Genomic DNA, 26,652 nt, shown 5'->3' on the forward strand with positions numbered 1-26,652 from the left:
TAATAAGGAAGCTGAAACTAATTACTATATGGAATAAGCCCTTTTTCCGACTGGAACAGTTAATGTGCCAAACAGAGAGCACTTCATTGGTTAAAAAGGAGAGTTTCCAAACAAACAAACAATACTGAATAAATCAACATGATTATCCAGAACATACTTTTAAATATGCAGACTAAATGATAAATGATAAATTCTTAACATTCCTCACCAAAGCCAGTGTATCAGTAAGATAGCAAAGAAATATAGCCTAGAAAGGAAATAGGAAATGCATGCTTTGGCCTTCAGTCCTATAATCCCTAATCTGATTAGGCATTCTGGAAAGATTTGTTCGTTTGTTTTTTTTATAATTTAGCTTGTGTTCCATTCTAATCATTTACCTAAAGCAGGGGTGTCAAACTTAATTTCATTGAGGGCCACATCAGGACTGTGATTGACCTCAGGGGGCCGGGCGTGTGCAGCCAACTGGGTGGGCATGGCCATCTTGATGCCACTCCCCAGACTGCTGGCATGTTTCCTCTTTGCATTGGGTAGACCAGGCCTGTTTCCTCTTTGCATTGGGTAGACTGGGCTGAAGCGATGTGGGTAGACCAGGCCAAAGCCACGATGGCCCGATGTTTCCTCTTCGCATTGAGTAGACCGGGCTGAAGTAACGCAGGCCAGACCCTTACATTTTCCAGGATGGCCCCGCGGGCTGGATCTGACCACATCGCAGGCTGGATCCGGCTTATGGGCCTTGAGTTTGACACCCGTGACCTAAAGTATAGTTTTACTATGCACAACCAGGATTAAGACAACTGAGAAATAAAATCAGATAAAACAAACATCACATCCATGATGATGTAGTTCAAAATCTTTAATGATAGAATGTTAAAGATTCAGTTATGGTGTTTAGATTCTAAAGACTCTGAAGACTACAACATATAGTCTTATGATCACAATTGAGTGCAATATTTCCATTGCTAAGCAAGACAATTTTTAAATTTTCAATCTTTTTGCTATAGTTGTTAATATGAAATATGGATAAGTTACTTATACATTTTTGAATAAATAATAAATGTAATAATATATTCTTAGCCAAAATTAAGAAAAATGATAGACATCTTCAAAACTGAGGACCTTGTTACTTTTTTAGCTTGACAAATTGGTTGAAAAACATAAAGAAACACATAGACGGATGCTTGGCCAGCTCCTCATGGTAGAAAAATCTCACAGGCAAACTTTGTACGACCTTGAGGACGAGAAGAGGAAACATTCAGAATACATGGAAAAAAGTGACGAGTTTACCAATTTATTAGAACAAGAACAAGAAAGGTAAGGCATTTTTACAGACAAGTAATAAAAGTCATTGTATATTTTTGTATTTATTTGTATGAAGAATGTGAGTATATCAGTGATCTAATAAGAAGTCAATTTAACCTTATATAATATAGAATAGAATAGAATTCTTTCTTGGCCTTGTTTTGGACGCACAAAAAAATTGTCTTGGTGCATACGCTCTCGGAGTACGTAAAAGAAAAGATACATTCGTCAAGAATAATAAGGTATATGAAGTTAGAACTAGTTTGATGTAGAAACCATGAGAGTGAATTCTAATCCTGGGTGGTCTAATCCCTGGTGAATATGGGCCAATCACTTTTTCTTAGCCCTTGGAAGGAGGCAATGGTAAACCAATTCTGAAAAACCTTGCCAAGAAAACTGCAGGGACTTGTCCAAGCAATCTCTGAGCATCAGGCATGATTGAATGGAAAACAAAAAATGAAGTTAAGTTAGATGTAGAAAATATATTTTAGTTTTACACGATCATGTAGAGACCAGTCTTTAAAAACTTTTGGCAGCATTAATGTTTGCTGAAGTCTTTTGTTGTGACAATTTCCCTAGATCTCTTTTCTTCTGAGCTGGGAAAAGAGCTCAAGCAATCAAGACGCAAGGCAAGCTGCTGGAAAGGAGGTCTCTCTTTTTATTCCAAAAACAATAACAAAGACCCTGTTTGGGGCAGCTGGCGACTGACTGGTGTATTAGTGAAGTTTTTATAGAATGTTGAGCCTTTTGTTCTAGGTTTGGGAAGGAAATGTGAGTGTGATGTATGCTTTTATGATCAGAGAAACTAGGAGAAGTATCTTGCTTGCTATCTTTCTTATGAGTAGAGATTTTCCTGTGGGACATATGGTTCTTGTCGCTGTTCCCCTTGGATGTAGAAAGTTTGGGCATAGGTGCCTTTTAATTTGGTTCGCCTTCTGTAATCAGTCTCCATCTGCCTATGGTCTCAGCATTTGAGCGATCCCAGCACCTTGACTTCATTGTCTTTCCATGACCTTTTGAGGTTACTGGATATATTGTATCCCCACCTTAATTTATCAATGAAACAATGAATCTTATGAATGGAGAAAGATTTCTCTGGCAATAAGTGTTACTGGCAGTCAGCAATGAGCGGTTTAAAGGAAAAGGAAGAGACAGGGGTATTTTCCCATGGGGATTTATTCTAACTTAGGGAATTTTGAGGGGGGTCTTCTCACTTTGGGGGAGAGTCTAACTTTTTTGGGGGAGGTCCAAAATAAACTGCACACTTTGCTTCTGGTTGTTCATATCTCTAAATCATATACAAGACTCAGACTTTAATAAAATTTATAGAGTCACTATTTAATTAACTCTGGATGGCTTACAATAAAAATTACCAATAAAAAACCCCAGTAAACTGTGATGATCTGATAAACCAATATGAATCAAAAGGATCTTGATAATAAAATACAACTACAGAAAGTCAGACGTAGGGAAACTTTCAAAGCGATGTAAAGGATGGGAAGTTTGGGGCATTGTGAACTACTCGGACCCATTACATGACATTCTTTCAGAGCATGCCCATTCTACCAGATGTTCAGGTATCCAGGATCCATAAAATGAAGGACTTTAAAGGTTACAAGTAACACCCTATTTACACCTGGATGATCATATAATCTGTACAGGCTCAAACCCATAGTCATATTTTGTCATGGTTGAGCCTGTTTGTCACATACAGATCTTTACAGCCTCCAGGTACCACTACATATCTTTGTTAATATTACTCGTTCCGTTGCTTTAGATGTTCACACTGAATATAATCAGCATAGACTTCTTCTCAGCAGATGACCCTATCAGTGGTTTCAATGGCTTTAGATAAGCCATTTATCAGATCACTGGGAAGAAGACAAAGGTCCAGGTCCTATGTAGAGTAGACCAATCTAATAAGTCCACCTCCTTGATGTCAGTTAGCAGCACTGGTGAATCTAAAATAGTTAAAGTGATGTCAAAGAACTGATGGTGACATGTTAAAGTGATGACAAAGGACTGGTAGTGATATTGATCACCCCCAAATCACCCCCATAATTGTTGCAATACAACAACAAAGAGCCTTGGTAATACAGTGGTCTAAGGCACCCTGTTATTAAGCTGGTTATTAAGACCATCTGCCTGCAATTACTGCAGGTTCGAATCTCGCCAAGGCTCAAGGTTGACTCAGCCTTCCATCCTTTCTAAGGTAGGTAAATTGAGGACCCAGTTGTGGGGGCAATAAGCTGACTTTGTATAAATATACAAAAGAATGAAGGCTATTGCTTAGCGCCTTGTAAACCGCCCTGAGTCTCCGGAGAAGGGCGGCATATAAATCAAATTTTTTTTAAAAAAAAAGGCTCTTTAAATTGTTTACTTTGATTAAAAAAAAAAACCACAACTACTTTTAGAAACCACTTCTGGACTTTGCTTGAGGTGGCAAAAAATGAAACTGATTTTGGGTTTTACTGATTAGATAGATCTGTTATAGAAATGGCTAGTTTATACTATTATGAAAAAGTAAAAAGTTGAGGTTAGATGTTAATTCTTATTCTACTACACCAAAGGGAGCCGGCAGTCAATGCCTTTTCTTTCTTTTTCCTCTCTTCTCTACACTTTTCTCTTCCCTTTTCTTTCCCCTATTTTTACTTTTATTTGCTTTTGTATTTCTGTATTTTATATTATAATCTAATAAAAAGGATTAACATGGGGAAATAAATTAGGAAAAAAATCCAATTATAGTTCAACATACCTGGAAAGTGCCAGATAGCAAATGGCTAAATTCTGCACAGATGAAATATGGGATAGGGCTAGAGAAGACTTATTCTAAAGGCTTAAATAATTATAGAGCTTGCAATATTAGCACACGTGGCATTATACTGTAAAAAGTGGATTCTGTGACTGATTTGGAAAAGTCTAGGCTTTCTTAACAATTCTATGTCTATACCTGAAGTCATCATTCTGTGGAGCAATAATAATAATAATAATTACACTTTACAGTATGCTCAGAACGAGTGGTATTTTGAGAGGCATAGCAACACTCAAATCCTAGAAGTCACAGACTAAAAAAAAGTGCAAGGATAGGACCCCACAAGTAGCAAGAGGTAAAAATTAAAGAAAAATATCAAGGGAATACATTCCAGATTTCCTCACCCCTCTAATGGAAGATAGAAAAATGTTATTTTAAAAAGAACTGCATACTTTGAGAACAAAAATTAAACATTAAAAACATCTCTTAAGAGTGGTCAGGGAAATGCAATGGTCATATTCTCTATTTTCTGGACAGTTATACTTAATTCTCAATGTTGTGAAATCAGTGTCTATATTACTTTGCTCAGAATAGCTTCCAGATAGAAAAAGTTCAATTTGAGAATGTCAAAATGCATCATTTTCATAGCATATAATGAATAGATAACACTTCTCCTTGCCTTCATAATCTAATGTATACCTGTGTTTCCCCGAAAATAAGACCTGGTCTTATATATATTTTTTGTCACCAAAAAAGGCACCAGGTCTTATTTTTGGGGATTGTCTTCCATTGACACACATCGCCGCAGCGGCACCAACAGCCTTACCCAGCAGAAGCCTGCTGCCAGCCCACTTCTTCTGTGGCCACTTGTCGTTGCTTGTGTGTGTCGCTCCTGATCAATCTGGAGCTCTGTTATCATCTGCAGAGGCCTTTCCTGAAGGCTTCTGACAACGAAACAGAGGCCGGGGGCGACACGCACAAGAGGCAACAAGCATCTGCAGAAGAAGTGGGCCAGCAAGGCAAGGCAGGTGTTGGGGTGTATGAGGCCTGGCTGCAACTGTCCGAAGGTAAGTAGTAGGGCAGCTGCATCCCCCAACCCCCACTTAATTTTTACCCATGCACCTGGCCCCACCCCATGCACCGCAGAGTGGATGGGGTCTTAACTGGGACTTATTTTGGGGATATGACTTATATTGGGTGCACATGTAAAAATCAAGCTAGATCTTATTTTCGAGGAAACATGGTATACATCCTGGCACCACTGCCAACATTCATCTTTCCTACTGCATTTCTTAATTTAACTTTCCTACAGATAAGTCCACAAAGTGTCATCTATAGATGTTTTTCCCAGGTGCTTCATAGACATGCTGGACTACAATTTCATTAATTGCCATCCAGCACTACAGTAATAATCTAACACATCCAAAGGATGCCAAGGTAGAAAAGAATGCGCTTTTAAAAAACTGCTTGTTGATTATGTAAACAGGTTGGATAAATTCTCATAGATATGTGTTCAAATGCAATAGGGCATGTACCTAAGAGAAATATGGGACAATTTGATGAGATATCAAATTCAGAAATATTTTGTGCAATGTTGATATCTCACAGCAGACTGATTAAAGACTCACAGACTTAAAAACTCTTTGTTTCTAAGCTAAGACAAAATAAAATTCAGACATGTCAAGTGTGAAAAGCTGGTTTATGAAATAAAATATTATATTGTCTATAATGAAATCAGTGCCAAACTAAAAAAAAGATGAATAGAAAAAATATTTTAAAATAATGGATAAATATGTGATTAACATTTTAATAATTGGAAATGATATTTTAAATATTTACTGGTTTATGTCCAGAAAACAAAAACTAAGGTAGGATATGAAATTTCAAAAAATGCAATGGAAGTAGTCCACATTTTGTGACCACAATTGGGATAGGCAACTTGGTTATTGAGCAAATCAGTCACTAATCAGTCACTAAGTGAAAAATCACATAATTTTTACTTCAGGTTTCTTTTGTTTTACAGAATCACAACCCCTAACACCTGAGAGGACCCAAACAAAGGAAAGATTTCCAGAACTCAACTCACTTATAGTCCTTTTCCCCCACTCCCCTGCCCTTGAAATGTTCACCCAGTGCTGGGATAACTAGTAAAAAAAAATTGCATTTATATTCATTGGAAAGGAAGGGATTACAAAGGAGTAAGGAGGCACATAATAGATAGACAATAAATATTGAAAGTAATATAGGTCAGGTATTTACTTAGTGCGTTAACAACCTTTAAGCCAGAACCTTGAATTTCATCCAGAAGTCAACTGCTAACATAAGCAGCTCCAGAAGCAACAGGGTCATCCATGCATATTAAAGAACATCCATCACTGCCTGGATCACCATAGTCTGAACCTGCTGTAACTTCTAGGTACTCTTCAACAGTAATTCCATGAAGAGCACATTGCAGTGTGGGGTGATTAAGGCATGAGTGACAGCAAACAGGAAAGGTTGCAACTAGCACAAAAGATACAGCTTTGCAAAAGCCCTTTTATCCACAGCTTCCTAATTATCTTCAAAGTAGGAACTCTTAATTTTGAGGAACTCCTAAAGTTTGGGTCACCTCTGAGCAGTGAAAAATGAGTTGATTGGCTTTGCATTAAATCAACTATACAGATTGATGAAGGATAGGAAGCAAAGTGAAAAGCACGAGAGTGAGTTCTGGAGAAGGCATGTTAAAAGGACAAATGTATTTGGTGTAAGTAAGTACAGTAATGCACATTGTGAAAAATCTTATTTCACTTATATACTGAAAGACGATGAACTTGCAGTGACCAAGCAGAAAATGACTCTTGGAACAGAAGTAGATACAAGCTTAATGAAAAACAGATTCTTTATGTGGCTTCAGTGACGGAAGTTAATTAATTCAAGGAAAACTTGGAAATAACTGTCAAGATGCAAGATCTTTACAATAATCTTCATGCATTACTGTTAGATAGTGTCACAGTGCTTTCAGGTCACAGGAAATGATCCAACACATAGCACCAAAAATCTTGTGGTTTGTTATTATTAACATAGAATCCAAGTTTATTAGTTTTGCTTTCAGACATGTAAGGCAACCTATGCAGTATTTCATTAAGGAAGCATAATTCCTTCTCCCCCTCACCTTCTTTTCTTTTCTACTTTTTGCTACTTACCTACATTAACTAGTTCCTTGTATGCAATGTAGCATATGGATGTTTAGGTATATAGCTTTTCCTATTAACTTCTCACTTACAGATGGGAAGGGATGCTAATTACACTGGCTGGCAATCTCCCTTTGACTGGTCATCTGCACCAACAAGACATGTCCTATGCTGACCCTTTATTGGTAGTCTTCTTCAGATTACACTTGGGACCATATCAGTAGTCTTGACCCAGGCTTCCTTCAACCAACATATCTTCTGCAGTTCAGATGGCTTACAATCCAGCCATCATCTTTTATGCTTCCCCTTAAGTTTCCCAAACTTAACATACTCTTTGTTTTCATGCCAGCACATCAAGTTCTTTTTCCTTTCAGAAAGTTTCCACCTGGGAGAAAAGTTTGTTATCTGCTCTGCTCCCAGACTTTGTATCAAAGAACATCTTGGTTTTCTGGAAGTTCACAGGATAACAAACAATACATACAGTACTTGCTGCATACTATCAAAGATTCTGAAATTGTTTCAGAAATAACACTGTCATGACATTCCTCTATATCAGAGGTCTTCAAACTTGGCAGCTTTAAGACTTGTGGACTTCATCTCCCAGAATTCTCCAGCCAGCATAGCTGGCTGAAGAATTCTGGAAGTTGAAGTCCACAAGTGTTAAAGCTGCCAAACAGGGTGGATTTGATTTAAATCGAGTTGATTTAAATCACAATTTAAATCATGATTTAAATCACTAGTAAAAAGGCTTGATTTAAATCAACTCGATTTAAATCATAATTTTTAAAGAGCAACTGTCATCTCTGCTACTCCTTTGACCCACTGTTGACTCACCCATAGTCCCAGTGTTGCAGAATATACAGCCTCATGCTACATAACTAAGCTCCATTTCATGCTGAATAAACTAAATTATTTATGTATCTTAAATAGAAAACTATCTTACGATAGATTTTTACCCCAAAAGTTTTTTATTAAAATAAATTCGATAAAAATAAAAAAAAATCCGATTTAAATAAAAAAAAATCTGATTTTTTTGATTTTTTTAAAAAAATCATTGATTTTTATCCACCCTGCTGCCAAGTTTGGGGACCCCTGCTCTATATATTACATAGTACAATTTATAACTTCTCTAAATTTTTGGATGCAAATTCATACATACCGCAACATTAACTATTTATTTTGGAAAAACTTGAAAAAACTGAAATCTGTTAGTTAACTTGATTAGTCTGAAGGCAAAAATGTGGTATCTAAATTAAAAATGAAACATCTCCTCCTTTTGTTCATGTACTACACATTTTTCCATGACAAGCATATAATGAATTAATTCAAAATTATTTTTGTGGTGCAAGAATGAACAAGCAAAATAATCAAGTGCTTAGAATAATGTTCTTTCCTTCTTTTTCTCCCTGTGAAAAAAGCTTACAACATATAATATTAGGGATTTCGGTGGAGGAAGGAGATTCAGAAGCTATAAACATGACAATTGCATATGACAATTCTTCGACTTACAACCATTCATTTAGTGACTGTTTATATGTGATCTATGGTGACGTGATCAAAATTCTGGAGCTTGGCAACTGGCATGTATTTATGATAATTACAGCATCCTGGGGTCATGTGATTGCCATTTGTGACTTTCCCAACCAATTTCTAACAAGCAAAGTCAATGAGAGAAGGAATATTCTCTTAATGATTGTGTGATTCACTTAACAACCATGGCAGAAAAACTATTAAAATTGGGTGTGACTCACTTAAAAACTTGCTTAGCAATGAAAATTCTTTCAAGTCATGTTGGCAACCAATTTCCCTTGCTATTAACAGACCAATTAATGCAAGTTGCAAAGGAAATAGACTTTAAACTGATATCAGCTTAGATAAACTTGGAACAGAATGCTGATTTAGGGTGCAGATTTTTGATCTAACATAACATGACCTTTCTTAAATTCTCAGTATTTGAAATGGGCTCTTCCACAATGTACTCTTAAACACTAGGTAAGATTCGATAACTACATATAAGACAATTTCATATCCTTTGTTGAAGGATTCAGGATTACTTAAATCCTTTAAGTATTTTCTGTGGTTGATATTTCTATCCATCTTTACAAATCTTTATCAATGTTTCTTCATTGTATGTTTCTAATATATCTAATCACTACACTCCTTCCTGAGACATGTTTCCTTTCCACTCCCCCACCCCCCAGCCCCCACAAAAAAGGACCAGCAGTCAATTCCAATTATGGTTCACTTAAAATATTCAATCTGAATCCCTAGAACTGCATAAAATCTTTGAAAGCTTTGAATGTGGTACATAAAGACCTCAAAATGTGTTATTAAATGGTAGTTTTAATACAATAGAATACAAAATAATAGATGATTATAATCATACTGTGTTTAATTTTAATTGTATTTTATTTAAATTTAATTTAATAACTATCCTGGCCTTTTCCACTACATTTTGAGGTGTGTCCCTTATCGCAGTACTCAAAAATGAAGGTAGTAAAACAGTAACTATTTTAGAGCCACATAAATACCAACTAGAAGAAAATGCTTATAATTTATCTACAACTACAATTTATCTACAACTACTTTGGGAATCAACTCAAAACATTCCATAAGTTTATACAGAGATATGTTCTATGTCATAATTCAATGTTATGTCTAAACGCACACATATACATAAATAAAACTGAATAGATTAGACTAGACTAGACTAGACTAGACTAGACTAGACTAGACTAGACTAGACTAGACTAGACTAGACTAGACTAGACTAGGCTAGACTAGACTAGGCTAGAATTCTTTAATGGCCAAGTGTGATTGAACCCCCAGGGAATTATAGCATCCATGGCAAATTAGATTTTTCTGTAGTTCTGTTTCAGAAACCTCCATGTTAAATTAATAAGTGACAAATAACATCTTTACAAAACATTGTAATCAGACTTGCTTCTGTCCAGAATTTGAGCCAGACACACCCTTTTATTGGAATACACTGTAAAGGAATGCAAGTCAGTCAGTTCCACCCTTCCATTCACTATCCCTTAGTTTTTCATATTTCTTTTCAGACATTCAACATATTATTCTGCTGGAGACAACAAAATATTCACAATCCTCATTGGCAGTTTTGAGGGCAGAGTTGCCCGTTTTATGTTTTGCAGCATATAATTCAGGACAAAACAAGATGAACATAGCTGAATGCTACCTGCCTTTTATTTACATAATGTCAACTTGCAAAGCTTTCAAGTTGCCATGAGCAGGAGGGAGGGAGAACTGAAGTGAATTCCATACGTTCTTCCTGACTGCAATCAGAAGGAGGGTGTTAGGTTTCACAGCCAGCCAAAGTGGTTAATTGGAGAATGTGATTTATGACATGGCCAGAGAGGAGGGGAGAGACAGGGTCATAGGGGAACGTAAATCTACATTGGATCAGTCCTAACTGCATCCAAGTATTGCCGGAATGTTGCTCCTAATAAATGACTGTATTTCCTTTGAAGTTTGGATCATGGCTCATGAATTAATTAGGGCATCTTTTGGAAACTTGACACATAATTTTACAGTAGGGATAGTCCTCACATTATGACAGCAATTGAAGCCAGGATTGCTGTTGCTAAGTGATTTGGCCATAAAGTTGAGACTAACCAGTTGCTGTTGTAATCCCAGAACTGTGCAGGTCATTAAATAGAAGAGTTGCGAGTCCCAGGCAACTTTTGTGAGGTGCTATGAAGCATTGGGAACCCATGTTAATATAAGAAGATAAAGGATATACTTTTCTACTTGATGTCCACTCTAAGGGATTTCCAATGTAACAGCCTCACTACTTCAGGGCCGTATTTCTTTTATCCCAAGAAGCGGGTGAAATTGCCTACAGAGTAACTTCAACTAAGCCAGAAAATCAGACAATTCTGTGTACCCAAAGCTTCAGTACATGAAAAGCAGGCATATCAATAGATAATAAAGTTTCTCCTGTTCTCAATTGGCTGTCAGAATAAATGCTGTTTCCACAGCCTCTTTTACAGAAAATGCTGTAAAGAAAGCTAATGACATGTGAATACTGTTGACTTATTTAGTTAACATATATGTCCAGCAGATTCTAATTTAATGCACATTGAGCTATTGTTGAAGACTGCATTGTACTCAAATGCAATCATTTCCTTTCGGGTTTTGGCAACTTGTATGTATTACTTATGCTGAAGGCAATGTATTCCAAGTTGTGAAATGGATACCAGATCACTGCACATTTGACCTGTTTCATGGGTATCTTGTGATTTGTAGGTGAGTGAGCAAGACCCTCCACAAACACAAATTTATTCTATAGAATATCCCAGTGGGAGAGACCAAATATTTTAGCCACTACAGCATAAAGATAGGCTCAAGGAAGTGATGCACACAGACAAATGACTTCATGCTTGCATTTGAATAACAGACTATCACTTCATAGCATAACTTTCAACAGATGGTGGGAAAGCATACTCTTGTCAAAATCTCCATGATTCAAAGGTTTCCACAAAGATCCTGGTGCATAATGAAAGGTTAAAATAATGGCACAGAAACAATACATCTTTTAAATGTAAAAATAAATCAAAAAATGAAGAAGTCAAAAGGAGTCAGAAGAACATTAGACATGCCCCAATAATCCAGTTTTCCTGTACCTAAGCAAAATTGTCCAACTATGCTGTTTCCAATAGTGCAGACTCAGAAAAAGGTAATGGGAATTAACATTAATGTTGGCATGTCTGTGCTGAAGTAACCAAATGTTTTCCTAAATGTGATGCTATTAAATAGCTTAAACCATAATAAATTCAGAGATACATCCAATTTTACATTTTAAATCACTGTCTTGACTTCAGTCAGGAAATATATCTCTAATTGTAAAGGGCAGCTGCAAAGCCAGTCTGTGGAATTTAGTATTATCCAGTCTCAATATAGTCTGATAATTTTCTTGAAATAAAATATGTAAAGTATAGTAAACATGGACTGCATCGTACAATATCAGCTAAAATTCTGATGATCTATGTCTATACAAAGAATTAATTTCAATCAATTTTTCTTCATTATTTGCAAGGAAGTACTATGATCATGAATAACAGTTTCTCAGGAAAATAAGAGAAGTGGCTTAAATCCATATTTATTAAACTTTTAAGAGCACCTGAAAACAGGAAATTTTATTAGGTAGAATTTCTTATGTTATCCCATGTGTTCCATTCAGATAAAATACTGGATAGACAATAAAGTTAATGCTGACCTATCTTGCAAGTAACTATGAAGCTCTGTGATCCACCCATGATAATACATAATAAGCATACTTCAACATACCAAAAATAAAAATATCAGGAATTGTTCTCATGCATTTAATTAAATAAGCCAACACACACAGCTTCTCACATTATTTGGGTTATCAATGCAAGCTTTGTTTGGATGCTTCCTCTCGAGATACATACAGCCAAGACACTGGTAAACCAAACTGCATATTATCATTGTCTACATAAATCACAGATCTCACTTTGCTGTAATCCTTTGCAGTGAGAAGCTGGAAAAAGGCCAAGTGAAAACATAATTTAAACACTAAATCAGTTACATTCCAAGGCATTTGCTTAGTATTTAATAGGTTCTCAAGAGATGAGAAAATTACTAAAGTGCATTGTTTTGACATGAGACAGGGTGAGTCATTGCTTGTCACTATATTTTAGAAGTCTCCATATTTATTGTCTGAAATGAACTTTAAAAAAAAGTTATCAGTACATCCATATAGAGAAATGCATTTTAGACTAAATACATTTAGTTGAACTGTTACACTGAAGAAATGTTTCCCGTTTCTCTGATTCACTCTGTCTGTTCCTTTAGAGTTCTCCTCTATATACATTGGGTGGGTTTGAACAACTTTTCCCTTCAAATACTGCCAGATTCATTCCTGTTCCTTCTATTTGGCACACATCAGTTTTATCAAATTGTAAATATATGAAGTGTACATTTGAAATAACTTGGGCAAATCCAAAGCATGAATATAAAATTAATGTAAAATTCACTTAAAGCCAGGAAAATGGAGCATATTGTATATATTTACGATATATCTGTTTTATACTATGGATTATATTTTTATTTTGTTGTATGATTTTAAACCCAACATTGTGGGCATGAACATTTTCATTTAAAAATCCAACAAATTTATCTGGAAATCAATTTTTTAGTTTTTTAAAGGTGTAGCAGCAATGATAGTAAACACATTGTAGAAAAATAATTTAGTAAGAGTACAATATATTGCTATTACATTTTGAATATTGAAATTATATCACACATTTCATTATGGATTTTGTTCTAGCTTATTTATTTTTCTCCATGGTATCATGAACAGCACAAACTAAATTGTTCAACGTTATTATTTTATGAAATGATTTAGATGAGTCTTGTACAAGATAAAGATACAACAACATACAATTATCAAAGAGTAAATATTTTTGAAAGATATCCTGGCTGGATATTGTGAGATATTTATTTTCTCTTTCTCTGAAGAATGTGGTTTAGTTATTTTGCTTGAGTTAAATAGATTATGTGACACTGTTGTTATTCAGCAGTGGGAGGTTGCTATGGCATAAATCTCACAGGTAGAATGTCCTGTTTTGGGACCACCAAATTGAACGATCAAATCACTTATTCCAAAAGAAAACAACATGGATTTTATGAAACATTTTAAAAATGTTATCACTTATTCATAGCATTGCTTTTTTTGGTAGTTGCAGTAGAAGTCCTCATACACGGTAGTGTTGTTGTGACTTTCTAATGTGATAAATGCATAAACCCACCCCAAGAATTGTTCTACATGTTAATTAAACACTCTCTTAAGAAAATCTGCTAGCATTATTCTGCAGGCAAGACAATCTGCAAGCCACATGGATGCAGGAAGTAGGATGTGTTTGGTGGTAAGACATGGAAACAGTTGCAGTGAAAGAAAATCCTTTCAACCTCTCTCAAATACGCCCTTGAAAAAATATGCCAGCCTGCCACCAAGACACCTTCCCCAGACACCTTCCCAGATTAATACAGGTTAGATTATTACAGCAATTGCCCTAGAATTCCCATCACTAAACAATGCTGTGATGAAATGTGGTAACTCATTGTTAACATATCAAGATTTAATAGTACAAGAAGATGGAAAACTTAAGATATAGAAAACAATGGACTGCAGAAGGATTTAGTTTTCAATAGTTTTCATATACATAATTAAGAAAAAGATTTAACATGGATAAAAAGTAGCTGAAATTAAACAAGATAATAATTATCTGCAGCTCACATTGGAAGTATTCCTGGGGAACTGATCCGTTGGCTTCAGTAACTGGTGGAAATGAACACAATGCTGACAGAATCTACCAATAGGCCCTCTGCTCACTTGGCCAAGCTGCTCCTCCAAGGCTTTATGAAGGGCCAGCAGCTTCTATCACAAGCTGCAGAGCAATGATGAGCCTTCACAACGGCTAACTTGCCACAGCCAACTCACTGCAGGACAACTCAGTGTGGGACAAGAGTTATGCTATTATCAAATAAATGATGAAATACAATCATTAAAGAAAGAATGCAAAGGGAGGGACAGAATGAAATGCAAATGGCAAAAATTAAAATAAGTTTTATTTATTTTAAATAATTAAATAGAATTGTTAAAATTGTCCTGCACCGAGTTGCCCATGATAAATTGGCTGCAATGAGTTGGCCGTGGCAAGTTGGCCATGGTGAGTTGGCTGCAGCAAGTTGGCCATGGCAAGTTGTTCCATTCAGTTCCAAACAGCATGCAACTGCCAGCTTTGTCCCAAAAATTGCAACTGACTCCTTTTCTCTGGCTGGTCTTGCTGCACTCTCAATGGTTGGCGGGCTATCACTGCTCATACCAGTGGGGAAAGATGAGGGTCCTCTGCCACACCCATGCCCTGCTTTTCTGCCAGTTTCCTTCTTCTTCCTTGGCCACACCTGGCAAAGTCCTTTCAACAGACAAGGCTCTGCAACTTTGCCATGATCGCTATGCATGTTCTGGGCTGTACCCGCATCGAGCATCTGGATCCTAAGCAAACTGCCCTTCAAATTTGCTCATGAGCCCAAGATGATCATGACCAACAGTCATGATCTGAATACTTTGATTGTTGCATCTTTTGTGTAGGTTTACAGCCTGAAGTGATGATGCCAATAGATGTTTTATATTGTGAATGTTCCATTATTGTAGTATTCCAGCTGAGACCAAGATTTTTTCATATTTTCTCTCTCCATTTCATAAGGAGTTAACCACCTAAGCATATTAAATTTTAAGGCCACCAGAATATCATACTTCAGACCCAACTCTTATCAGACATTACGGTAATAACATCCCCTATCAATTTATATTTCTGTTTTAGTGTATTTTGATAATGTGTTAAAGTTGGTCTTGCAAGAAATGTCTACATTTGGGATTTGATCTCTTGAGTAAGATTTTTATCACTCATCTCTCCATTGCACATGGATAATTCAAAGCTTCTCCATTTCCAATTTTCATAGATTCCACTCTTTGAAGCGCTAAGTGATCACTGGTATAATCATGACACTGAAGTCATTCATGCTTTGACTATAAAATCAAATTGATTTTATAGTTTTGGACTATAATATTTTTCAGCATGACAATTTGGGGGGCAACTGTGATCTTTTGGCAAAGGCAGATGTAAGAATTTACACCTTGTATTAGCTTACTATCTAGTTTTATTCCATGGTATGGACAGAATTGATTTTAAAAAGATTGAATCTTGTTCATGTTGATTTTTTTGGCTAACTGCACTTCTCACTACATTGAGGTAATTTAATTGTCTGCTTGGATATTGTGCTGATGAACAAAATATATCCAGCAAACCAGAGATGGTTGAGCATCTTGCAATTGATGTTGATATATTTATCTGTCGAGACCTTTGAAAATTTATTCCAAGGCCGCTGTGAAGAGCTTGGGAAAGATTTTGTCCTTTTGCCAAATACTTATTTTATTGAGATATTAACTGGGCAGTAAAAAAGAGAGATGTTAGTTAAATACCATTCCATTTAATAATACAATTAGTTTGGTAGAATTCTTATTAAAGTCGTAATTCCTCAAGACATCCATTACCCGGTTCATTACTATGTTGTTTATATAATAATTTCGATAAGAATAAAAGAAGATATACTTAGCACATAAGAGTCATTCAGTACACCAGAACATCAAATAAGTGGAAAAATTAAAGAAGTCAAGAGAAAAATCTTTACAGGCACTTTAATAAACAATCCTAAAATGGCAATAGGCAAGCAATCCTAACTAGAAGAAAATTCCACAGGTGGGATGTCATTGCCTGATAGTTACTTTATTTAGCAAAGCTTTGTAAGTGAGTCTCATTTTTAAGTATTAATGAAAGATATATAAATCTGAATTAACAAAATTCTATGTAAAATCTAAGTCATTGGCTAAAAGTAAACAGATAAGCCTTCTCTTAGTGCGACTGCTAACCATTGAATACAAACTTTTAAGCTACAAAAATATCAAATCTTTCCCCCTCTAAAATAGAATTATAATCCATAATAATAATATGTATTGATTTTATAGTGTTGTCAATAATTTACACAGATCTACTCCGCTTGTAAATTCTTTTCTCAGACATTTGGCAAAAAAAGAATCCATTTCTTTTGCAATTATCTAAAAATGTTGGAAACAAGAAATACCTAGAATCAGGGTGGATTTGATTTAAATCGAGTTGATTTAAATCACGATTTAAATCATGATTTAAATCACTAGTAAAAAGGCTTGATTTAAATCAACTCGATTTAAATCATAATTTTTAAATTTTTAAATTTTGTCATCTCTGCTACTCCTTTGACCCACTGTTGACTCACCCATAGTCCCAGTGTTGCAGAATATACAGCCTCATGCTATATAAGGAAGGTCCATTTCATGCTGAATAAACTAAATTATTTATGTATCTTAAATAGAAGACTATCTTTTACCCCAAAAGTTTTTTATTAAAATAAATTCAATAAAAATCAAAAAAATCCGATTTAAATCAAAAAATCCAATTTAAATAAAAAAAATCTGATTTTTTTGATTTTTTTTAAAAAAATCATTGATTTTTATCACCCTGCCTAGAATTCAATGGATTTGATAAGCTTCGCTGCGATATATTCCTACTAAAATCTAGAATCCAGAATTGATAAAATATTGTAAATATTTTTACAACATTTTGAACTGTTCTATATCTTATTTATATACTTTTTGCACAGTATTTTATAAATAGTAAACTGCAATAATTAACTACTAAAACAATGATAAACCAAATGTTTCAACATTTTATAACTATGTTGCTATAAAAATAAAAGGAAAGATTTAAAAAGGAAAGGCTCTTACATTCATCTACTGCCAAAACTGTAGTATGTCCAAGGTTTTTAAGAAATGTCCCTTAAAAAACAGGGAGATGTGTCCTTTTGCAGTCTAAGCATGTGACTGCAGAGGGAAAGAGATCAGACAGCAGGTTTATGCTAAAGGCTAAGAAGATAAACAAATCAACATCTGAAAAATGTTTACACATTTAAATGCCAAACAAACATAATGAATGCATGTAGATTTACAGAAATTCTAACATCTTAAATTACTTTGCAAAACTTTTAAACATTATTTCACTAGGAATCCAGTGACGTATAAATTTAATAAACAACAAAAACCATAAGGATAGCTATCACAGGACAGATTTAAAATATGTTACAACATATAGTATCTATACATTTAGAAAAATAGAATATATTCAGATGTGCCAAAATTATGCTGAAAATTAATAGATGTTTTTTCCATACTGCACATTTATTCATGTGCATTATAATTGTGCAGTATGGAAAAAACTGGAAGAAATCAGAAGGCATTCAAAATTCTTAATGATGATTTAATAGTTGTAAAATGATTTTTAATAACTACTGATAACACTCATTTTAATTAAATAAGAGGAAATAAGAATTTCTAGCAGAAAAGGAATACAATAGGTTTTGTGGATTTTTATTTATAGTATCATGCCACTAGTTAGATACAATTATTCAACTAATTATATATTATATGAAGCATACAAAAAAGTTTTTATCACTTTGTTCATACAAGAACAGAGCTTTTATCTTGATTTTTTATTCTACTCTTGAAAACCAGTATAATCTTGATTAAATCTGTAGATTGCATTCCTGCATGAACATTTCAACTCATGTTCCATAAATGTCTCCAGGGTGTGGTAAAAACAAATCTATTATTGAGAACTAAGTCCTATGATATGCAGCATTCGGAGCCTTAAAAATACTGCATAAATCCACCAACATAATCACAAAAATTATGCATTCTTACTGATAGCATCATCTAATGTGTTTTTTTGCCTATAAACTCCACTGTTTTTTACATTTTTGTTCCACTAGAAAATTTTCGGCACAACTCAAAAGGATTCCAAATTCAACAACAATCAATCCATTATATACTTCTCCTTGCCCTTTTGCCCTTAGAACAAAGTAAGACTATTTTTACTTTGCATGAATTTAAGTCCTTAAAAAAACAAAATATATACACATTGAGAAAAATTAAATACATGAGCTAGAACTTGTTTAAACAAAACAGCCCCTTGATCAGCTACATGTACCCATTCTATGGCTTATAGTAGAGAAACATTCTTTTCCTTGCCTTTCTATTACTATATGCTGTCTATTTTCTTACCATTATTTCCAAGTACCATTTCAAACATGTGTTGCCATTTAAATCTCAAGAAAGGTATCTCTCAGCTATCCCCTTTACATTTGATGAAAAGGCAGACTGAATGGAGCCATGGAGCATGCCATTAGCAGTTATTCACAGTTCTGTTTTAACTTCTTTCGGCAACAAGGATATTTAAGGATAATGACGTCTGTGACTCAAAATGCAGAAAATAAAACTTCTTAAACCAACTGCAATGGCAAGTTGTATTGCTTCTAAAATGTCACATTAAATAAATAAATACTTCATCACAAAGAGTTTCTAGATAGAAGATTCTACTGCAAGTAAATTAATTACTCTATCAAAACTACTATCAGAAAGTTATATAGTCCACCTTCCCTTAAGGCTTAACCCTTAAGATTTTATTTTATGTCAGATACCCATTTGGGGGGTTTACATAATTTCCACCCATTTCCATAATTTGGGTGGTGGGTTTCTTTATTTTTACACAGAACATATTTTATGTAGTTTTTTTTCCGGTTACAGTGACCACCAGGAGGCAACACATTACTGGTTTCATCCTTACTGGGAATCCTCTGACATGGGTAGCCAAATGTTATTCTATAGCAGGGCTGTCAAACTCGCAGCCCATGGGCTGGATGCATCACGCGTCATGTGGTCTTCCGGGTGCGATTCAAGGTGTTGGTCACCACCTTTAAAGCGCTCCATGGCTTAGGACCGGGGTATATACGAGACCGCCTTCTGCCATCGACAGCCTCCCACCAGCCAATACACTCCCACAGAGAGGGGCTCCTCAGGGTGCCATCGGCCAAACAATGTCGATTGGCGACGCCCAGGAGGAGAGCCTTCTCTGTGGGGGCACCAGCCCTCTGGAATGAGCTGCCCCTAGATGTGCGTATGATCCCTGACCTGCGCACCTTTCGCTGCGCCCTGAAGACCCTCTTGTTTCAACAAGCCGGGCTGGCCTAACATGAATATGAATTTTAATGGGTGTATGTCAGTTTTTAATTTGTGGGCCAAATTTTTGTATATTTGATTTTAATGGGTTTTAAATTTTGTAAATTTTATGTGTTTTAATATGGCTGTACACCGCCCTGAGTCCTTCGGGAGAAGGGCAATATAGAAGTCTAATAAAAGTAAAGTAAAGTAAAGTCACGCGCTGACCACGCCCACGCCGATTTAGCGAAGGGGGGAAAAGTCACGATACATCACGTGACACCGTTGTGACGGCGCAAGTTTGACACTCCTGTTCTATAAGGTTCAATCCCTATAATTGAACTCACATATGTTTGCATCTTAGATAACTATACACAGTGCCTTAGCTTTAGAAACTATTTATGGTTCTGGCACTCAACAACTCCAAGAGAAGATATCTAGAAGTGTTATCAGAATGGTAAATGCAGTCCACCTTCTTTTAAGGTCTCATAGCAGAGAGATACATATTATGTCATGCCCCCTTGTATAGAGTTTTATATGATTCCCTTCTCCTCTTATAATTAGGTTTTGTAGTTGTGTGTCAAGAGTTAATATCAGTTATCATCATTTGGAATTATAGTCAAAAGTGCTTCTACCTGAGCAGCTATTTGGGCATTCCATACTATCTCTTGGTCCTCTGTATTGAAGAATTTTTTCTTGTAGTACTTTTACCTCATCCTCACACTTACAGAACATTGGACGTCAGTGGAACACTCTGAAGTACTGAGCACATACATATGTATACAAATAAGATGTATATGTATGCCTATAAATATATGTAGGAATGAAGAGAAATAATTCCATAGCATTTTAGTGCCTGTGAAACAGATGTTCCTCAATCAGAGTGGGATTTGTGATAATAACAACAGCAACAAGAAACCATTTTAGAAATCAAGTTATACCAAGCTATATATCCTCAAGCAGGAGACAATGAAAACGCAAGGCTAAAAATATTTAAAAGGGCTCTTTTGAGATTTTAACCACCAGAGAGCTATCTGGAACAAGGCAAAATTCAGGCAATCTAAATATCTCAGACACTTGTTAATTTTAGTTGAATTGTTAATTCTTATGTATGTCTCACTGAGCTTCATTATACCTAACTTTGATTGCTTATGCTACAAGATAGATTTTTTCAGTATAGAGGCAAAACCAGGGGTGTCAAACCCGTGGCGTCACATGACATATTGGGACATTGCTAAACCGGGCATGGGTATGGCCAGCGTGTGACACATCTGGCCCGCGAGTTTAACAGCCCTGAACTAAACCATACAATGAAGACAAATATCTAATTCATCCATCAATTATACATATAGATCAACTTGCTGAAATGGAGTTATTCCCTTAGAAACCAACTCTACAGAATATTGTATATGGAATATATTAAATGCTAGCTCAGTTCAGCAACATTTTTGGACTTGGACTTTTCTACACTTATACCGAATTTTTCAGAGTATAAGACGCACATTAGTTTTTGGGGAGGAAAACAAGAAAAAAAAAAATCTTGCCTACCAGCATCCATCGATATTCATCTGGCTAGCGTCCTTGCAGAAAACAGCAAACAGCCTGGTCATCTTCAGCATGTTATCGCAGCCTGATTCAGCACAAGCAGCTGATTGGCTGTTGGATCAGCCTCCCGGAATGCCACCAATCAGCTTTTCCAGGTTGTGGGGATCACCACAGCCCATCACTGTCTCCACACATTGCGTTTTCAGCCTCGGCATGCTCCGTTTTAGACCCATTCCAGGCTGCCAGGATCACTAAAGCACATCGCCACTGATCGACACCTCCGCGCATCGTGTTTTTAGCCTCCGCACATCGCGTTTTCGGCTTCCGCACAACCCATTTTTTGCCTCTGCACATCGCATTTTCAGCGGGTTCCAGGCAGCGGGGATCAGCGGTGGTGGTAATTCCCATCACCTGGAACCGGTCAAAAACGCAATGCACGGACGCCAAAAACATGACACGTGGAGGTGGCAATGTGATGTGGCAATCCTCACAGCCTTGAACAGATCTAAAATGGAGTGTGCAGAGGCCAAAAATGCAATACACAGAGGCCGAAAACTGCTGGCGGGTGGGTGGGGCTTCAGCAACATTCGCTGTATTAGATGCAGAGACATTTCCACCCACTTTTGGGTGGGGAATTCATCTTATACTCCGAAAAATACGGTAATTGATCCTTTTTAGTAAACCTTCAGTGTTCTTGTATCTCCCATGGGGAGGAAAATTAATTAAATTGTTCAATTTAGAAAATGTGTGGAATGAATTATGCAAAATGTATTCATTTCTCAGTTAAATTACCTTATCTTTGTTACTTTGTCTTACATAGAATTGAAAATACTTTAAAATGGTGCACATAACCCAGAACAAAGGTTACATCTCTAATCAAGATGATCCAGCACAGCTCATACATCTGTCAACCAGGTATAAAATGCAGCTTACTGGGTGCAAAATCCAGATCTCTGAGCATCTCCTACATGCATATTTAGGTTCAAGCCTTTCACATTTCAGTAACCAAGTTACTCCATTAATATAATAGGACACTGGATTTTTAATAAATAGAACTATAAAAATTTAAAGCAAAAGTAGACAATCAATGCCCTATTGGGTCATCATTTCAGAGATATTTTCCTAAACAGAGAAACAAAATGGCCAATGGTGAGCAAAAAAGCAGTGGAAGTAGGGGCAACTACCAATTTCCAAACAGTGTCCCCAGATTTCTTGTTGGAATCTGGAAGGAAGTATCAAAGCATCACTCTCCTTTTCCTTCTCTTCCTTTCTGTTCCCATCCCATCTGACCCTATCTAATCCTGTAGGTAAGTAGCTGCTGCTAGGTAGGGTGGGAGCGAGAGATTGCAAATTTGGCTGGGATCTGTCATAGAACATGTGATTGCAACAACAGCCCACTAACAACCAGTGGCGCAGAAGCAGTCAGAATTTCCCCAAATTTTATCCCCTCTGGAGTCATGGGTTCTGGATTTTGAATGCATTTTTTCAAATAGCCCATTTGAGCTATTTTGGTTCAAAAATTGTTGCCCATGATGCACTTTTTTGCCCAGTTAGTGTAATGACAAAGAGTTTTAGTAATAAACAGATATACAAACATTCATCATGTAACTTATAACATATTATTTGTAGAATATATTTGTAGTGATAGTTTTCTCATGACACATGTTCACACATATTGCTAGGATTTTTAAACTATGATTTGTGAGCATTATGGGTTGACCATATACTTTAAATTACAGCTATATACTGCAAGTCTGCATGAGGCTGCTAATCTCTTTTGCAACCCGAGAGCCCCCCCTTACTGTGACTGTTGAAAGCAGTATCATAGTAACATAGCATTTGAAGAAGGAAACTGCAGTGTAGCTGTAAAATAGGAATAACACATATAAGACCACAAAAATCTAAATACGTGATGTATTCATGTTCTCTGAATCATTACCCTGCCCACTGTAGCTCTTGGTTTACCATCAAATAATAATTGCAGTCCTAGCCACCAAAAATTTGTCCACTAGCCACAAAAAGGCTATCTACTCCTGTCATAATAGAGTGAATTCATGCATTATGTTAAGCAAAAAATAAAGAAATGACATACTGTATCAGAAAGGCTCTTGGCTCAAATCAGCATGGTCATCCTTATTTCTTTAAAAAAATGTATATTTCTTCCAATCTTAGAACACAATTAAATTATTACTGAAGTAACAAATCCTGGAATTCAGTTTGACATTGGGAATTTTGGCATGGGTTTCTACTTTAAAAATGTTTCTTAATTCTACAATGGTGATGACTACATTTATAATTCAAAACATTAAAAAAAAAATACATTAAGATAACAGCATGATCACTTTAGGGGTCCTTGGTGCTCTCTGAGCTTGGTTGTTTTCTTGCAGATGTTTCATTATCCAAACTAGGTAACATCAACAGTAAACAACCTCAGCAAGAACCTCTCATTTAAGCTCTGAGCTACAAATATTTTCCTCTTATCAATACAGTCACTTTACCTCAACAATTTAAAATGAGATACAAAATTATCATCAGTGGTGCTATTCAGCCGGTTCTATTCGGTTCAGGCGAACAGGTAGTGGCGGCTGCGGGAGGCTCCATCCACCCGCCCGGATGTCATCACGTCCCATTTTTGATGCTCTGTGCATGCGTAGAAGGTCCTGCGCATGCGCAGAGGTGGCGTGTGTGAGCGGAGCAAATGAGTGTGAGCATGCGCTCCCATTTGCGAACTGGTAGCAAAGGTAAGTGAATACCACCCCTGATTACCATGTATCTAAAGTAGCACGTAAGAAATAGTGAGTAGAAATCTGAAAAATCACTACATTTAATTTGGTAGTGGGTACAGATCCACCAATTTTTAAATGTCTTAATTACTGGAGAGGGCAATGCAGTGGACATTTTATCTTATAAGTTTAGAAAGAACTGCAAATAATTCAGAAGTTTATTACTTCTCTCCTACTTAGCTATTACCCCACCTTCCATTGTAGTTGCTGGTAGGGCATTACTTGTATGCTGTTTTTTAAATTTGTTTTTAGAAAATAAAAACTCAGGTACATGGTGATTACCTCTGAGTCAGAACATCAGCATTCAGAGAACAGGAATTTCCTTTTTGTTTTGATAAAGGACTTTAAGGAATCCACAGAGACAGAGACAATGCTATAGGATTAGCACTGCTTAAGGACTTTCTGTACTGCCAATTGTATGTCTGGAAGGTGGAGGGATTTGGACATCTGGCCTCAGACTCTAAACTATGAAAACCTGAGATAAGTCGCAATAGAAGATTCTGATTAAAATTCTGTGCTTTAATCACAATGTCCACCATATTCTGGGTTTTGGCAACATCATAAGCCTAATTACAGCATAGTTTTAAGAGAATGTGTGAATGATCCCAGCAATTTCTGCTTGGGAAAATATACCAGTCCTCTCTTTCATTTGTAACTTTCCAAAGCACAAATACAGTGGCATTACAAAATTAAATGTATTTTGTTTACAAAGAGACAGGGGTGCCAATAAAATCTGTCACTGAACTACATTTCTACCTAGCTGAGAACTGCAAGTTTCACAGAGTACATATTGTACAAGACAAATTATAGTCAGGTTCTTCCTCACCCCATTGGTAAATTCAACTCCTATATTTCTTTTCACAATTTCCCAAATTTCCATGAGAAATTAATTTGCATTTTTCTCTACAAAAATTAAGTCCGGTTTTTGAATATTTGTTTTATCTATTTGAGATTCTTTTATCAGATCTAGTAAACTCTTTCTAGTAAACCAGATACATTCTTTCTCTCTTTAGTCAAATCTAATTTAATTTAAGATTGAGTGTAGTTTAATAAGCCGAGTCATACATTTAGTTGTCAATTTTTTCCCTATGTTGTCTCAGAATTTGGGGACTTGCATCTCAATCTACCTTATTCCAGCTGATCTAGAAAAATGGTACAATGCTAGGTTTATCAGCAGCCAGTACCTGCTTCAGCAGCTGGAAGAGAAGTGGTTTATGATAGCAGTTGTAGATAATGAAGGAATGCACAAGCAACCCAGATAGGAAGAATAATGGAGAAGCTGTTAACAACAGGCAAGGATTCACTGATAGCAATGCAAAATTATTTGATTTTGTCTTCTGGTTTACTCTAGTCCACGGGGACAGCAATGGGAAAGATGGGCAAGCGTGCGAAGTTCCACTCACATGCGAGCACAAGTGCCTGCCGTTCACCGAAATGGAGTTTCACATGCAAGCACAAGTACCCACTGCACGCACAATGGAGATGTGCGCATGCGTGTGCGCCTGCCATTCACACGCTTCCCCCTTGCACCAGGCCGGGCTGCCAAGCTTGAAAGGTTGGGGGCTGCGGCTCTAGTCTACAGAAAATGAATTTCCAACAGTTCTTCTAATATCAAATTTCTCAAGTTGGGAATCCGATCTTTCAGAGGGACTTGCAGACCAATCAAAACAGGTTGACTCTTCATTCCCATGAGTAGTAACCTATCCATCTTACAATTCCTTATTCTATGTTCTATGACATCTTTTCATGCATTAGAAAACTGTTATCATATCTTTCTTTAGCCTTCTTTTCTTTAGGCTAAATATACCAAGTTCTTCATAGGGCTTCGGCTCCAAGCCCTACATTTTTGTTGCTCTGCATTATTTCCAGTTCCTCAGCTTCCTTTTTCTACTGTAGTGACCAGAACTGGACATAGTACTCCAAATGCAGTCTAACCAGTGCAGGATGGACACTATCAAATCCCATGACTTTGGCATTATTTATCTGTTTATGCAGCCTAAAACTGTATTAGTTCTTTGGGCAGCTGCATCATATTGATAGCTCATGCTTAACTGTGGTCATTTCAAAACACCCATATCCCTCTCATTTACCTTATTTTAACCTCTATTAAAGACTACTTATCTTGTACCTGTGCATCTGATTTTTTCCCCTGAAATGCAGAATCTTACCTTTCTTATCAATGAACACTTCACTGGATAAGAACCAATGTTCAAGTCTATCAAGATCCTTTTGAATTCTGAACTGTTAGCAATTGCTCCAGCTTTGTGTGATCTGCAAATTTTATGAGTATCCCTTCTGTTCCCACTGCGTAATTTATGAAGATGTTGAAGAATACAGAACCTAGAACAGAACTCTGTGTACTTCCCTCCATGTGAACACAGACCCGTTAAGGACAATGCATTGGCTATAGTTGTTCATCCAATTGCAAATACATCTGGTAATGGAACCTGCATCCCACATTGTTCCAGGTTA

General features: G+C 36.3%; 2 protein-coding genes across 6 annotated transcripts in view; one reads left to right on the forward strand and one right to left on the reverse strand.

Moving 5' to 3' along the window:
* Positions 1 to 26,652, reverse strand: part of CMSS1 (cms1 ribosomal small subunit homolog) — a 155,688-nt gene that overhangs the window by 96,124 nt on the left and 32,912 nt on the right. The gene's annotated exons all lie outside the window — the stretch shown is intronic.
* FILIP1L (filamin A interacting protein 1 like) overlaps positions 1 to 26,652 on the forward strand; it is a 133,776-nt gene that overhangs the window by 76,669 nt on the left and 30,455 nt on the right. For both annotated transcript variants that reach the window (XM_034412354.3, XM_087894844.1), the window contains exon 4: positions 1,133 to 1,311. In XM_034412354.3, the coding sequence (XP_034268245.2) occupies positions 1,133 to 1,311 (179 nt within the window). The remainder of the gene's footprint in view (positions 1 to 1,132; positions 1,312 to 26,652) is intronic.

The sequence above is a fragment of the Pantherophis guttatus genome, chromosome 5, assembly GCF_059756535.1.
Source record: "Pantherophis guttatus breed Tessera chromosome 5, ASM5975653v1, whole genome shotgun sequence".
Taxonomy (NCBI): domain Eukaryota; kingdom Metazoa; phylum Chordata; class Lepidosauria; order Squamata; family Colubridae; genus Pantherophis; species Pantherophis guttatus.